This window comes from Phoenix dactylifera, chromosome 9 (genome assembly GCF_051530095.1).
Source record: "Phoenix dactylifera cultivar Ajwa chromosome 9, Ajwa_hap1_PhDact_Kaust_v1.1, whole genome shotgun sequence".
Taxonomy (NCBI): Eukaryota; Viridiplantae; Streptophyta; class Magnoliopsida; order Arecales; family Arecaceae; genus Phoenix; species Phoenix dactylifera.
The window spans coordinates 26,878,323-26,893,825 of record NC_143198.1 but is presented as its reverse complement, the minus strand read 5'-3'; the positions used below and the strand labels follow the sequence as shown (position 1 = coordinate 26,893,825).

Below are 15,503 nucleotides of genomic sequence, written 5' to 3'. Positions count from 1 at the left end.
CCATTATATATCTAAAATGGAAGCGCTGCTAGTATTAAGTTCTACATTGACCATAACAATGTAATTAATATGCACTCATACTATTATATTTTATTTTTTAATATGTAATATATATTAATAATATGTTATTAATATTCTCGATCATCAATAGTGCTAATCACTTAATTTATAATAAAAAATTAGCTGTTGGAGCACTTTGTTATTATAATTTGTTATATTGCTATATTGCATTTTAGATTTCTAAAATAGTCGAGAAAAAAAATATATATCGTGCATCACATGGGTTACATGCTAATTATATATTATTTTAACCATCTCAAAGGTTTAACACTACAAAAGGCTACTTTATTTGTTTATTTTTTGTTTTAAGACTAGAGGGGCTACTTCCCACATTCTATCATATGCCTATTTTATTTCATCCGCATCGAAGCTCAGATTCAAAGACAAATAGAACAAGACCCACAATAGTCCAGAACAAAGTTAGGAGCGATGCCTTTACCCCGGCTAGTTCTATATACACCCCCCCTATTGCTCAGGACACCCCCCAAAAACCAAAAAAAAAATACCCAAACTAACCTTTAGTGTAATTACCATATTGCCCTTGAAATTTTCTCATACACCCCTCCTTCCTCCTCCTCCGTTTCGTTTTGAAAAGAAAAAAAAAACCCCCCTCAAACCCCCCTTAAACCCCTCGATCCATTTACATCGTTTAGGCGATCTTTGAAGGAGATTTAAGCCCCATTCGAAGCATGGACAAGCAACTAGTGATTTGGGACGAAGAATCGGCCGCAAAGGTACGTGTTCCACCTTGTTTCGAAATTTTTTTTTTTTTCACGGTTCGTGCTCCGTTCGGCACTGGATCGCCGAACAAAAGGCTTCTGTTCGGCTGAACAGTACCGAACAGAAGCCTTCTGTTCGGCAACCCTCAACCGAACAGAAGCCTTCTGTTCGGCTGCACAGTGCCGAACAGAAGGGTTCTGTCCGGCTCTGTGCAGCCGAACAGAAGCCTTCTGTTCGGCACTGTGCAGCCGAACAGAAGGCTTCTGGTGCCAAATCGCGTGCCGTGCTGAATTTTGTGCCGAACAGATCCTCTGATTCATTAATTCTTGGTGATAAATTATTTTATATGTAGGGCTATGCTACAACCGAATCGAGTATAATTGGATCAGAATTTGTACTGGATTACACAAGCGAATTTACAACTTACGAGGTATTATAATGTATTGTGCAATTTTGTATTAGTTTAGCGAGCTATTTTTACAACTGTGTACTTACATAAATTGTTTAATGTATAGATCTTCAAGAGTAGAGAGGACTTGTGTAATTGGTGTCGTGAAGCTGGGAGGCGAAATGGTTTTGTTGTTGTAATCAAATCATCCGATGCAGGTACCATTTCTAAGAAACCCAGAATTACGTTAGGTTGTGAGAGGGGTGGGACGTACCGAACCAAAAAAGAAAAGCGAATAAAGACTGCCTGTGGGACAAAGAAGTGTGGATGCCCTTTTGCATTAAGAGGAAAGAAATTGGATACTGCGGATGATTGGATATTACTGGTCGTATGTGGAGTGCACAATCATCCCGCTGCAGAGAATCTGGAGGGGCACTCATATGCAGGGAGATTATCTTAGCAGGAGACGGAATTGTTAGTGGATATGTCGAAGAGTTTGGTTCGTCCAAAGGACATATTATCCACATTGAAGGAAAGAGATGCCCTCAATGTTACGACTATCAAGACTATCTACAATGTACGTCAACGGTTTAAGGTTGCAGAGAAAGCCGGGAGGTCTGAAATGCAACATCTATTAGGTAAATTATCAGAGGCTAAATATATTGAGTGGCATAGGAATTGTACTAATACGGATGTTGTGCATGACTTATTTTGGGCACACCCTGGCAGCATTGATTTGTTCCGTGCATTTCCCCGTGTGTTGATAATGGATTGCACGTACAAGACGAATAGGTATCGTCTTCCGCTCTTAGAGATTGTGGGGGTGACATCTACTGACATGACATTTTCAGTTGCTTTTGTATACTTAAATTCTGAGGGGGAAGAAAGCTATACTTGGGCATTAGAGAGATTGCGCAGTGTCATAGCTGATGATGTTTTGCCTGAGTTGATTGTTACAGATAGAGACTTGGCTTTGATGAATGCAATTCATAGAGTATTTCCTACTGCTAGACATTTATTATGTAGATGGCATATTAGTAGGAATGTTTTGGCCAAGTGCAAAAAATTTTTCGAATTGAAGGAGAAATGGGATAAATTTATTATGAGTTGGAATGTACTAGTGCTGTCCTCCACGGAAGACGAGTATAATGATCGCTGGAGTGCACTGCAGAGAGAGTTCGGTACCTATCCAGATGCACTACAGTATGTGTCAGATACTTGGCTGAGCAAATACAAGGAAAGATTTGTTGCGGCGTGGACGGATACATGCAGGCACTACGGAAATGTGACGACAAATAGGTATCACAAATAAAGACTCATTTAATTTTAATTTGCCTCAATTCTTATATCTAACTTTCATTTGTTTACTAGGGTCGAGAGTGCACATGCAAAGCTCAAAAAGCAGCTTGGATCAAGCCAAGGAAGTTTCGAGTCATCTTGGACTAGAATACATGGATTGATTGAGTTGCAGCACAGCTCCGTTAAAGCCTCATTGGAGAAGAGTTTATTGGTAGTGCAGCACAACTTCAAGCCAGCTGAATTCAAAGAGTTGCGAGGTTTCATATCTATAAGTGCGTTAAATCATGTCCTCGCCCAATCGAAACGAGCCAATTCAGTTGGGTTTGATGATTCAAATTGTGGGTGCGCTATTCGACGCACACATGGTATACCAGGGGGAGGTGGAGGCAAGACAGTAGAGTTAGATTGATTGTTTATATATGTACAATTTTTGAAAGTTGTAAATTTTTTTGGCCTCTTAGAGTCATGTACTGTGAAACTCCATCATCAATATAAATCAAAAAATATCTGTCTTCGCATTGTTAGATTGATTGTTATGTGCACTGTTATATTTGTGTAAAATAGAACGGGCCAGGCTTTACAAAGATTACACGTAAATGTACCAAAAATATATATTTTTCATTAATATCAAAGGCTTTACAAAGATTACAAAGGCTCCATCATCAATCCCTATGACGCCATCGTCGACGCGTGTACTGCTGTACGTCCGAATGAGAGGGTCCTGGATCCGAATGAGAGGGTGCTGTACTCGGGCCAGGCTCATCACCCAGAAGTACCTGATGCATCTGAGAAATAGCATCATATAGGTGCCCAGCACCTAGTGACGTAGCCTCTGAGGGACCCATCCGTACAATGTCGGTACTGATACCGAGTGCAGCTGCATTACGCCGCCGGTGCATGTCAGCATCATCATGACCTCCCCTAGCTCCAGAATGAGTACTCGAGCACAGATGAGGAGGCTGAACTGCAACGTGCGTGATACGGAGATACCACTCCATGTATCCCGGTACGCTGTCTGATGGCCGGGTAACTGGGTGGCTCCTGCTCACCTGGCTCAGCACGTGGTCCTCCCACCGCTCCCAAAGCTGATCCATATAGGAGTAATGTATCCGGTACGAGCCTGCTGTGGAACCTCTGTTGGCTCGCGTAGGGGCTAGTGGCGCTCGAGGGATGGTCTGAATACGACCAAACTGTCTAAGAATCCTTTCTGGATGATAGGGTTCTACGATATCAAGGCACTTGATGGAGCCACTAAAAAATGCGACGGGTATATATGGGCGATCTCCCCGAAGCCGATGATGGGGATCCCAAATAACCTGCAAAACAAAAGGTCCATTTCAGTTTTATACTATATCGCATATTAAAAGTACTGACAAACACAAGCAAATGGTAATATGATACGTACCTCATCGATGCTCAAAAGGTCCAATGACTCACGTAGAACCACTAAATGGTCCATCGTGGTACGGGATGGAGTACCGGGCATCCAGCGGTGCACGCGGGGACTGGCATCAGTATACTCGAGCGACGGGTGAGGACTGAGTGCTGGAAAATGCTCATAAATCCATGCCTGCAGAAGCGTCATATAACCACTGATCTGTCTCACTGATGACCTCGACGCAATCCCCAACTGCCGATACAAATATGCTAAGGCAGCTGTACCCCAGGCATATGTGCTCACCCTATCCAGATCCCGCAGTAAACACAGATACGCTATAGGCACCCTGGTCCCACTCTTATCAGCAAAGAGTGTGCAGCCTAACAAAAATAACAAATAGGCTCGTGCTGCACACTCTATCCTCTGCTGCCTGTCTCTATCAGATACAGAGTGAAACTGAGTCCTCAGCCACTCCATCCTCACAGACTGACCGCGCGATGACAGTACCTCCTGACGCGCGTCTCCAGCTGACACCCCCAACAACTCCACAAGTATCTCCTCAGCATCCCGATCACTCATCCTCTCAGGAGAAACTGATACTGAGGAACCTGCGACAGGAATCCCTAAAATGGCGGATACATCATCCAACGTGATAGTGATCTCGCCAAATGGTATATGGAAGGTGTTCGTCTCGGGCTGCCATCTCTCTACGAAGCCCGAAATCAGAATCTTATCGATGAATCGATAAGAGCACTGTACTAACTCTACGAGGCCCGACTGCCTCAATAGTGCTCTGAACCTGGTATTTGGTTGGTTTGAAGACCACCACTTCCATTCACCAACCTTGGCAGTATGGTTCATGCACTTTAGTGGAGCTCGTTCCTGTAATATAAATGTATAATTACTACTACTTTATAAAACATCAATAAACAAAATATAATGCTATAACAAATAAACAATACCTGTTGTCTCCAGATGGAAGCTGCTATATGCGTCCTGAAACTGATCAGGACGGACTCATCCTCTGGACCTCCTGGACATGGTCCAACGGACTCATCGTCTTCGCCCCTAGCGGGCATATCATCATGCTCTGACTCAGGAGAGTCCGATGGCATATGAGCAGGCTCGGGAGAAGCAATCCTAGCACGACGTCTCCTAGCTGACGCCGTAGGTCTAACTCTGGCGGGACGGGGATCCATGTCTGAAAATATAGAAATTCAATGTTAGGCTATATCAAAGAAAATAATTCAATTGCATACATAAATGTTCGGCACAAAATTCAGCACGGCACGCGATTTGGCACCAGAAGCCTTCTGTTCGGCTGCACAGTGCCGAACAGAAGGCTTCTGTTCGGCTGCACAGAGCCGAACAGAAGGCTTCTCTTCGGCTGCACGGTGCCGGACAGAAGGCTTCTATTCGGCTGCACGGTGCCGGACAGAACCCTTCTGTTCGGCACTGTGCAGCCGAACAGAAGGCTTCTGTTCGGCACCGTGCAGCCGAACAGAAGCCTTCTGTTCGGTTGAGGGTTGCCGAACAGAAGGCTTCTGTTCGGCACTGTTCAGCCGAACAGAAGGGTTCTGTTCGGCGATCCAGTGCCGAACGGAGCACTGGAGGCGGGGGGGGGGGGGGGGGGAGCTACCTCGAGGTGGTCGTGGAGGCGCCGGCGAGGTGCTCGTTGCTCGGGAGATGGCCGGGGAGGTGGTTCCGGGAGAAGCCGGCGAGGTGGTCGGAGATCGGGAGAATGCCGGCGACGAGAGGGAGAAGGGGGAACGGGGGGGTTTTGGGCGTTGGCGAGGTGCACTGCACCGACCGGCGACGAGAGGGAGAAGGGGGAGACGGAGGGGGTTTGGCCGCCGGCGAGGTGCTTGAGGCTGGTTTTTTGGGCGGAAGGGTTACGGGTGTTTTGGAGGGGAAGAGCGGGGTGGGGGGGGTTTGGGGGGTGTAGAGAGCAATTTAGGTGAGGGGGTGGGGAGGGTGGGGGGTAATTTAGGTATTTTTAATTTTTTAGGGGTGTCCTTAGCAAATGGGGGGGTGTAGAGAGTATTTAATTTTTTTTTAATTTTTGGGGGGTGTCCTGAGCAATAGGGGGGGTGTATATAGAACCACCCCTTTACCCCTGTCCCTCATGAGCAAGGATATTACCATCCGAATCAAAGTTCGAGGGTCATTTGAATATATTTTTTTTTTTGTTAAAAAACGGTATTTATATAGCTCTTATATAAGCATAACCTGCCAAATCAAAAATAATAAAATAATATAATAAAGATGGAATCTCGGCGGCACTAATCTAAATAACCGCTCTGGCGCTGCATTTTGGCGTGCAAGCAAGCCGTGCCCAGCCAAGGAGTTAGAAACGGAAGGGTCGTGAGTAACGTGGCGAAGCACCGAAAGCGGAAAGCATCGCTTAGCTTACACGTTGTCGACTCCATCGTCACCCTAAATGAACCCACCCTCCTCCGCACCGAACGAACTCACGCCATATTCCCAACCAGCTCCGTTGATATACTTTATTTATGTCATGCACCTTATTTGCACGACATGCAGAAAGACGCGTCGGACGTAACGTCTATACCGGTGACGGGCCCATTCCAACGCTGTCGATTTGCTTTATCTCGTATCATTGCGAATCCTTATCACAACCCGAAAAGAAAACCATTAACTGAGAGGCAACAGAGTACCCCAAGTACACACCCCTTACGACATCAACCCCAAAACCACTGGGTCCCAGCGGATATCTTCCTTTTTCGGGTCCCCTCGACAAAACTTGCCAACTTATGAACCTCCTGACGCCCCCAGCCCCCAGGCCATCGTGAAACCTAGTAAGATGTGCGGCACGACGCCTCATCCGACGTCCCCTATTTCTCGCACGAAAGTTCGGACGACGGAAAATGAAGTACACTCCTGGTCTCCATTCTTCTGACTCTTTTATATATGCCCGAGGACCGGAAGGTGAGACTAGAGGGCGAGCTCGTGGAGTCGTGGAGAAGGTTCGTTCAGCTCCTTCTTGCCCTCTTCTGCGATTTTTTTTTGTTTTTAAATTTTCTCCTCTCTTTCTGTCTCCTCTTCTTGATCTCGTTTCCCCCCATAGGTGAGCTAGTTTCTCCCTCGATTTGGGATTTTTGATGCTATTTTTGGTGTTTTTCGTAGGTTTTTTTTTGCTTATCTTTTGATTCAATCTCCTCTCACCTTTGTTGGTGTAGTTTTTGGTAAACTATCTCGTTTTCTCGTTGTTTTTGCTATTTATGATCCGATCATGACCGGAATAGAGAAATGATAGGGTTTTGTCGCCATCGGTGATCACGAGGATAAATTATTGGTTTTATTCTTTTCTGTTTGATCGGTAGGTCGCCATGGGAAGTGGGAGTGGAGTTCTTGCGATCGTTATCTTGTTTTCGATTGTTTTGGTTTCTACGGTGGTTTCTGCGGAGGGTGATGGCTTGATCAGAGTCGGGCTGAAGAAGAAACCGATGGACCGGAACAGCCGGCCGGCTGCGAGGTTGGTGGAGAAGGAGGGGAAGCCCCTGGTGGCAGGCAAGTATGGCCTTCGAGGCGGTCCCGAGAACGGGGACGAGACGGACATCGTATCGCTCAAGAACTACATGAACGCGCAGTACTTCGGGGAGATTGCAATCGGGACCCCGCCGCAGAAGTTCACCGTGATTTTTGATACCGGAAGCTCGAATCTTTGGGTTCCATCTTCCAAGTGCTATTTCTCGGTGAGTGATTTTCTTCCATGTTAAATAGCTCGAAGCAAAACATTAGTCAGGTGTTCATTTATAGCTACTAGCTAGTAATTGGATTTGGAGGTTTGCTTATCGGTTTTGTGTTGGCTTGCAGATTGCTTGCCTTTTCCATTCGAGATACACGTCAACCCGGTCAAGCACCTATCGGAAGAATGGTTTGTATATACTTTACGAGGTTTTCTAATATAACTTGTATATATTTTGTTTATTGATCTGTTGGTTTGTCTTCCTTGTTCCTTTTCTGGGTTACCTGATTATGTCCAAATTTGGTTGTTTTACCGGGTTATTTAGAAGAATTTGCCACTGTGAAATAATTGCACTCCTCTTAGTAAGAAGATAGTTAACCTTGAACATGTACCAGACAGACAATTGGTCATCCTTTCTTCGTATCTTCCTGATGTGAAGTCAAAAGCTTGTTGTGTTAGTGCATCTTGAAAACAATTGCCATTAAATGTTAACTTGCCTATCTTGTTGAAATAAGGGGAAAAATTTGGTGCATTTCTCCTCAGTATTTTTTGGGCATTCCTGTCATGCTATGGCTTATGAGTTAGTCAATTCTCTATCTTAATTGTTATCCTTGGTGCATCTACCTGCAAACACACCCCACACTTTTTCTCCTGCCCATCTTGACGATGTCTTCCATTATGAAATCATTAGTTCCTACATCATGCATTCAGGTGCATCATCCTGTGAATAGGTCAAATGATTCTCTTCTACCCCTTTCATCTTTCTACCTGAACAAACAGTCTCTTGTAAAATTTTATTCATCATCTGTCTTTTGTTAGAAATGCTTGTGATTTCCTGTAATCTGTTTAGGCTTTAGTTGCAAGGGAATCTATGACAAAGAAGGAAAACTGAAACTTTTCCATCAAATGGAGAAGATTCCCAGAAATATAATATTTTGAGTTTTTTCTCTTCAAACAAACAAAAAGAAAATTAGTTTTCCCAAGGAAAACAAGTTTCCGTGCAACTTTTCTTGCAACCAAACATGCCCTTAGGGATTATTTTTCGAAAGGAAAACTTGTAACTTGTGGTTCCTCTCTCTTGAACAGGAAAGCCTGCAGATATTCATTATGGAACAGGATCAATTTCTGGTTTCTTTAGCCAAGACCATGTTACAGTTGGTGACCTAGTTGTCCAAGACCAGGTTTGTAGTTTATAGAAATTTCTATCATTATATTCAGGAAATATTATCTTGGGCTGTGTGGACTGACATTGAAGGTTGCCTCAGGTCTTCATTGAAGCCACTAGGGAGCCAAGCATCACTTTCTTAGTTGCAAAATTTGATGGCATACTCGGACTTGGGTTTAAAGAAATCTCAGTTGGGAATGTAGAGCCTGTCTGGTATGCTAATCTCTGCTGACCACCATCTTTTGATATTGGTCATGGTGTAACAGACTATAACTTATGCATATAAACAGTCTTACTTTCTCTATTTTTATTTTCCTGATAATTAAACTTTTTGTTCGACAATATTTTATTTATTTGCTTTATGAAAATATTTTTCTTTGATTTTATTATTGATAATTAAGCTCATTAAGATGCTGGTCTAATGAAGATAATGTTGGTGGTTTTCTCCCTAGATACTTTTGTTATGACCATTTTTTGATTGAAGGTCTTTTTTCTTGCAAAACTATCATAGTAAAGAAGATGATACATGCTGGAAAAGTGATAATGTACCTTTGGTTTGATGGGTGATTTCTTTTACCCTTTTGGAGGTAAACCAGTAGTTATATGTGCTTGTGAAATTGCTCTTTGTCTGTCATGGGGCATTATTTATCCTTTTTTTTCCCTTTATGTTATGTCAAATATGATGCTTTATGCGCTGCTTCATTGTTGAAAATAAATACACAACTGCTGGTTGTGAATTTGCATACTCTAAAATGGTATATTATGATGCTAATATAGCAATATTTTTTACATTTTATTAGTAGCAATGATATGACTGACTAATAATTTTCAATAATCAATGGCGCGAAACATCTATAATACTTCTTCCTTGGCAACTTTGTTGATCAGCAAATGCAGTAGGTGCTAATAGAACTAAATCACAAGAAAGTTAGTTTAAACTTTGAAATCATTGGAATGCTTTTACCTTATGACCTCACTGACTTCTTTTACCCTCAGCTACAATGTCTAGCAAAACTGATTTTCCAATTACAATCCCCTTCACCTTCGATGTTGAGCAAAATAATCTGTGCCACTGCTTCTTAACAAGGACAAACCCTAAATCAGCCTGTCTTTTGAGACAATCCAATTTGTGAGAAAACAAAATATTCTAAAACCACCAAGGTTTCTTCTAAACATCACTATCAAGAACTTGTTTGTCCTGATGTATTGTTGGCGAACTTTAAGTAAAATATATTATCTACTATATCTATACACAATGCATTAGTACCTATCATCATAATTACTCAAAATGGAGGACTTTATTGAATTACATGCCTAAGTAGTTGCAAATAAACTATTTTAAGTTGTTTAGATATTACTATGATGGCCAAACTGTAAATTGAGATCTTATTTGAAATATCCTAATTTTGAGGCATTTCTTTATGTGGGATGCCACAAGGTTTGTTTTTGTTGTGGATATAATCGTCAATAAGAGCACATGGCAGTATGCAAGAATCAATTGTAAAGCCATCCATAAATAGTTGTGATTTTAGTTAAAATTTTGTGGATCAACACCTGGTGCAACTTATCAGCATGTTTTGCATAGCAGCAAAATATATTAAAAAGAGGTTTGTTGGTTGAGTTGTTGATCTTCCTAAGGAAAAGTTGCATTTACTAGTGACCTAGATTAGTGAGGAGGGAGGCCTGTTAGAGTTAGTTTTGCTCCACAATTGCAGGACAGTTTTAACTTATCCTTGAAATTTTTAAAAGTTTGATGCTTGGAAACTTTTAGTCTTGACAATATAAACAAAGATGTGCTAATTTCAAGTGCCTTCATACTGGCTCTGTCATGTACTCTATCTATGGAGTGGTTAACTACTTGCTCTATCATGTATATATTTAATTTCCCATGGATGTAAAGTGTGGGAGATTTTTGGAGGGCAATTACTTGGATCATTATCAAGTGTTTGACAGTTAATTTTGCACTTTATGCTCTTGGTGTGCAAATTTCTTACTGCAACTGCATATATGTAAAGGTACACTATGGTTAATCAAGGTCTCATCAAGGAACCAGTTTTCTCTTTCTGGTTTAATCGACATGCAGATGAAGGGGAGGGAGGTGAGATTGTATTTGGTGGAGTTGACCCAAATCATTTTAAGGGTAAACACACATACGTCCCTGTGACTCAGAAAGGTTACTGGCAGGTGGCTCTCATATTCTGTTTGCTTTTTTTATTTGAATGGTACCAAAATACTTCTATTATTCTGCACACAACACGTCATCTTTTAGCACTTATACTGATTAATTTAATATGTTCTCCTAAAATTATTGTTGCAGTTTAACATGGGAGATGTCCTTATTGGTAACCAATCAACTGGTAATTGTTCTGTTCTTTAATTTGAAATTCCTGTTTGGTATAGTGATTATGGTCCCTAACTCTGCATGATATATGTGCTTATCAGGATTCTGTTCTGGAGGTTGTGCAGCAATTGCTGATTCTGGAACTTCTTTGATTGCTGGTCCAACAGTATGTGTTGATATTAGCTTCTACGACCCCTTCCAGCATAGAATTTCTTTTTTTAATAGAGAAATCATTTTGTTTCCGAATCTTCATATTTTCAAACGCATTATTTTCCTGCGACGGCCATTTAAAGAAAATTAGTTCTGTTTTGTCTTCACATTTTTCTAATCTATATCCTTTAATATTGGTGTTCAACTGTTCTCTGAAATGAATCTTTTTCATTGTTCCAGTGATGCATTTTTTGGCTCATCTGTGCTCCATTCAATTTAAATATAATAATTAAATGGTTTCATATCCTGTTTCTAAACTTCTTGAAGAATCTTATTTTCCTAGGTTCATGAAGTTAGCTAATCTGACTATTATTCAATTGGTTCTGCACTCCTACTTTGTTGTGAATTTCAGTACACTTGTGGATCACTGGAATCCTGCCAAGATAAATATTCCAAGCCCCATTGAGTTGAAAATTGTGCTATTTAAGATTTTTTTCCTTTTCAAATAACACAGGCACTCTTGACGGGGGGATAATACAGATAGTCCTCCCTATTCACTTTTTCTTTATGTGGGTGGTTGTTATTGAGGAATTTCTTTTTCCAAAAAATTTGAAGTTCCTGCACAATTGAATATGAGGTCATGGCAGGCAATCTCATTAAGGTTAGAGAATTCAAGCATGGTATGGCAATAGCTTCTTTCGTTGTATGACCTACTTAAGGACAAAGTAGTTGATATTCCTGGTTTTGTTTTTGATTTTGGACAGCCTTCAAAGCCTGCTGATTCTATCTAATGTATTTTGCAATATAGTTTCCACCATTACATTCGGGTTCACTAGACACTAACAAAAAATGCAGCATAAGTTATTATTCCCTTGTTGGGTTTTCTTGGAGACACTCTGAGACACTTGGCACCATGTGACGTTAGTTAATAGAGGAATAGTCATATAATCATTTTGTAGCAAGAAGACAACTCTGATGTTTAACAGTATTTTGAATTTTGCCTTACTTTTATTCTTTCCAAATGCTAGGAAGATTGCATTGCTACAAGAGGAATTATCAAGCAAGCACTATTTTTTCCCCACAAAACAAGTCATCCAATTAATTCGAATTTGCACCTTGTTTGGTCTGAAAATACCTTTTTTTCCCTGAAACCTTTTCCTTGAATGCTTGTTGGCTATGGAGTGATCACTAACGTCACCATCATCTTCTGTGCAGACCATTATTGCAGAAATTAATCAAAAGATTGGAGCTTCTGGTGTTGTTAGCCAAGAGTGCAAAGCTGTTGTTGCTCAATATGGGCAAGAGATTCTGGATATGCTCTTGTCAGAGGTTTGTACCAGAGTTTTTTACAAAGTACCCTTGGGTGATTTTTCAATTTTATGACCTCAATGCTGATTATTATGCACATGGAACAATATTCATTGATTCTGGTTTATCTTGCAGACACAACCAGCAAAAATTTGCTCTCATATTGGCCTATGCACCTTTGATGGAACCCATGGAGTTAGGTTAGACAGAAATGTTGTCACATTTGTTGTGTATATGCCGAGTTCAGTAATATATTGTTTACTGCTTTTTCTCAAATAAACATTGGCGTTTTGCCTTTTATCTCTTCGTGCAGCGTGGGCATTGAGAGTGTGGTGAATGACAATGGGGATCTATCAGCTGGTCTTCAGAGTGATGCTATGTGCACTGCTTGTGAGATGGCAGTTGTGTGGATGCAGAATCAGCTGAAACAGAATGAGACTCAAGAACTCATATTGAATTATATCAATGAGGTGAACTTACTTTTAATTTTATGGTCTTATTTAAGACCACATTTGTGCATCCTATGATAGTTATGTCTTGGGTTGCTTTGCAGCTATGCGAGCGACTGCCTAGTCCCATGGGAGAATCATCTGTGGACTGTGCTAGCCTTGCTTCTATGCCTTCTGTTTCTTTCACTATCGGTGGTAAATCATTTGAGCTCACACCAGAGCAGGTATGGTGGATTTTTTTTCATGATTATTTAGTAAACACCAAATGTTTGTTTATTAAACAAATGCATGTTGCACGTGCAGTTTGCTTGTGGTCTGTTAGTTATATTGTTTTTGTCTTTTCTTTTTTTTTTGGATTGTCTTCAGTCCTATTTTATGCGCAAATGTCATACATTATCCGTCAACTGTAAACAAAAATTATTTGAAAAAAAATGAAAACATGAAAAACAAAGAAAAATGGGTCTTCTTGGGCGTGAGGGGACAGGATTACATGGTACATAAGAGGGGACAACAACTGGTTCAATGTTCTCAATTCAGACAAACAGATTGACCATAAATCTGGATCATGTTATGAAACTTTTAGAAAGAAGTCAGGGGAAAGAAAAGTCAATGTTTTAAAAATAGATGTATGAGATGGTAGATTTCTCCATGAGAAGAAAATAGAAATCAAGATCTGTTCTTGTATGTATACATTGTTTTTAAGAACCTCAATCCGGTCAAACTCCAATTTTGAGTTGCTTAAGAAAGGTCAACTTCAACGATGTATGCTCATCACATTAATTTAAGATCCTCCAGGCATTCACAATGATGTTAGACTGACATTAGTGTCAGGTTGCCACCTTCTCTTGGAGCACACATTCTCATTGGCATGTATCATTTATATAATTTGCTAGAGTGCGTGCCATTCCTCCACCTCTTTAAGATTTATGCTTGAGGGCTTAGGAGTTCTTGATATCATGCAATTCCCCCCTTCTTTTCGAAAGAATCAGATGTATAAGTATTATATATATATATGTAGGTATGTATATATATATATATAACTACATATATAACTGCCCTTAACTCCAGTTATTAGGGCTGATTAGTGCCAAGTCATACTTTGGATGCATCATCTACCAATTCTATTTTTTATCTTCCAAGGTGTTGCTGGTTATTTTTAACTCATGTTAATCCAGTCATGCTTCTGACCTTCAACTCGTCCAACAATCCGATTCCTACAATCACGCCTCAACTCTTTTCCAAGTCTCTGACAACCTTGAATGGCAGATTTCTCCCTCCCTCTCTCTCTCTCTCTCATGAAAATATATATTAAAAAAATGAGGGTAGCTGCTTGTGTCTGAGGTTAGACTGTTAAAGGGCTGTTATGACTATAAACTTTCTAATATTTGATAGATAATGCTGTGATCACTTAGCGCAATCCACATGAATGGCCAAGGACCCACAAGTGATTCAAGCACACAGCTTGTACCTCCATGCGTCAAGAGTGGTACCTCTGTGAAGATAATAGAAAATGTTTTGTTCAATGAGATTCAATTGTTCTTGTTCTTTTTTTTTTTTATGACGTTGCTTCTGTGAAACTTCACGATGCTCCGTACTGTTTCTACGTACCATATTTTTAACCTGGTTTTTTATTTCTGCAGTACATTCTGAAGGTTGGTGAGGGTGCTGCAGCACAGTGCATTAGTGGATTCACAGCCTTGGATGTACCTCCTCCTCGGGGTCCTCTGTGGTACGTAGACCGTTGCCGTTTGTCCTTTTTTACTCGTGTTTTCTTAGAAAGTCTATTTGATTGATGGAACTGCTCCAGGATTTTGGGAGATGTCTTTATGGGAGTCTACCATACCGTGTTTGACTACGAGAACCTGAGAGTTGGATTTGCAGAGGCAGCATAAGAAACAGATGCCTATACACTGCTGGCATCTCAAAACTTTGGGTTTTTACATATTTCATATAAGAAAGCAGAGTGAGTTTGTCTTTGTAGAGAATAAGCTGGATGAAGATACTTCTGAGATTTAAGACAACTATATAAAGGTTTCTCCTTTGTCTATGTATGTTATTCCACCCGTTATACTATAGTTCGATTCGTTTCTTAACCCGCACGTAGGTGGGAACATAGAGTGGCGCTTCTCCCACAGCGAACAAATGCGGCCTATATATTCTCGCGTTTGTCTTCTGTTTGTACGCAGAGTTCTTCAGGTCCAGGGCTACCGCAGCTGTTCTGGTTCTTGTCATCAAGGCCTCATGGTGTGCTGGAGATGATACTATATAAATCAGCACGGCTCCATGTTTCACCTCGTAGATTCCAGCAGTCAGGAACTGTGGAATTCGAATTGGTGCGGTCCGACAATTCTCAGCTGCACGTAAGACTCGGTGAGGTCGCAGTTTTTTTTTCGCGCGCGTGCGTGTGTTCGGAAAAGTGGTGCCTCCTTGACTTTTATAGGCTCTCATGGACAGACTAATGGTTTGAAGCATGGAGAGGACGTTTTGGAAAGAACTAAAGGAACTCCGTTCCCTTCCAAATTGGCTTCCACCTAAA

The 15,503-nt window shown here is 41.1% G+C and overlaps 1 protein-coding gene across 2 annotated transcripts; it reads left to right on the top strand.

The window, feature by feature from the left end:
* The first annotated feature begins 6,638 nt into the window (after positions 1-6,638).
* Positions 6,639-15,014, top strand: LOC103714982 (aspartic proteinase oryzasin-1-like). 2 transcript variants are annotated; one of them, XM_008802477.6, is made up of 14 exons: positions 6,639-6,832; positions 7,190-7,561; positions 7,683-7,743; positions 8,641-8,735; positions 8,820-8,932; positions 10,735-10,903; positions 11,037-11,076; positions 11,162-11,226; positions 12,426-12,539; positions 12,654-12,718; positions 12,832-12,988; positions 13,072-13,191; positions 14,608-14,696; positions 14,775-15,014. In XM_008802477.6, exons 1-14 carry the CDS (start codon positions 6,734-6,736, stop codon positions 14,857-14,859), a joined length of 1,644 nt encoding a protein of 547 aa, XP_008800699.4. In that variant the 5' UTR covers positions 6,639-6,733; the 3' UTR covers positions 14,860-15,014. The 2 variants fall into 2 exon arrangements, with proteins under 2 accessions (XP_008800699.4, XP_008800700.3); XM_008802478.6 differs by having other exon boundaries at positions 6,803-6,933.
* Positions 15,015-15,503: the final 489 nt, after the last annotated feature.

Excerpts from the sequence above, each read along its gene's own strand:
- LOC103714982 (XM_008802477.6), top strand. The coding sequence starts at position 6,734 with ATGAAGTACACTCCTGGTCTCCATTCTTCTGACTCTTTTATATATGCC. Across the intron at positions 11,077-11,161 it reads TATTGGTAACCAATCAACTG|GATTCTGTTCTGGAGGTTGT; the intron begins GTAATTGTTCTG and ends TGTGCTTATCAG. Across the intron at positions 13,192-14,607 it reads TTGAGCTCACACCAGAGCAG|TACATTCTGAAGGTTGGTGA; the intron begins GTATGGTGGATT and ends TTATTTCTGCAG.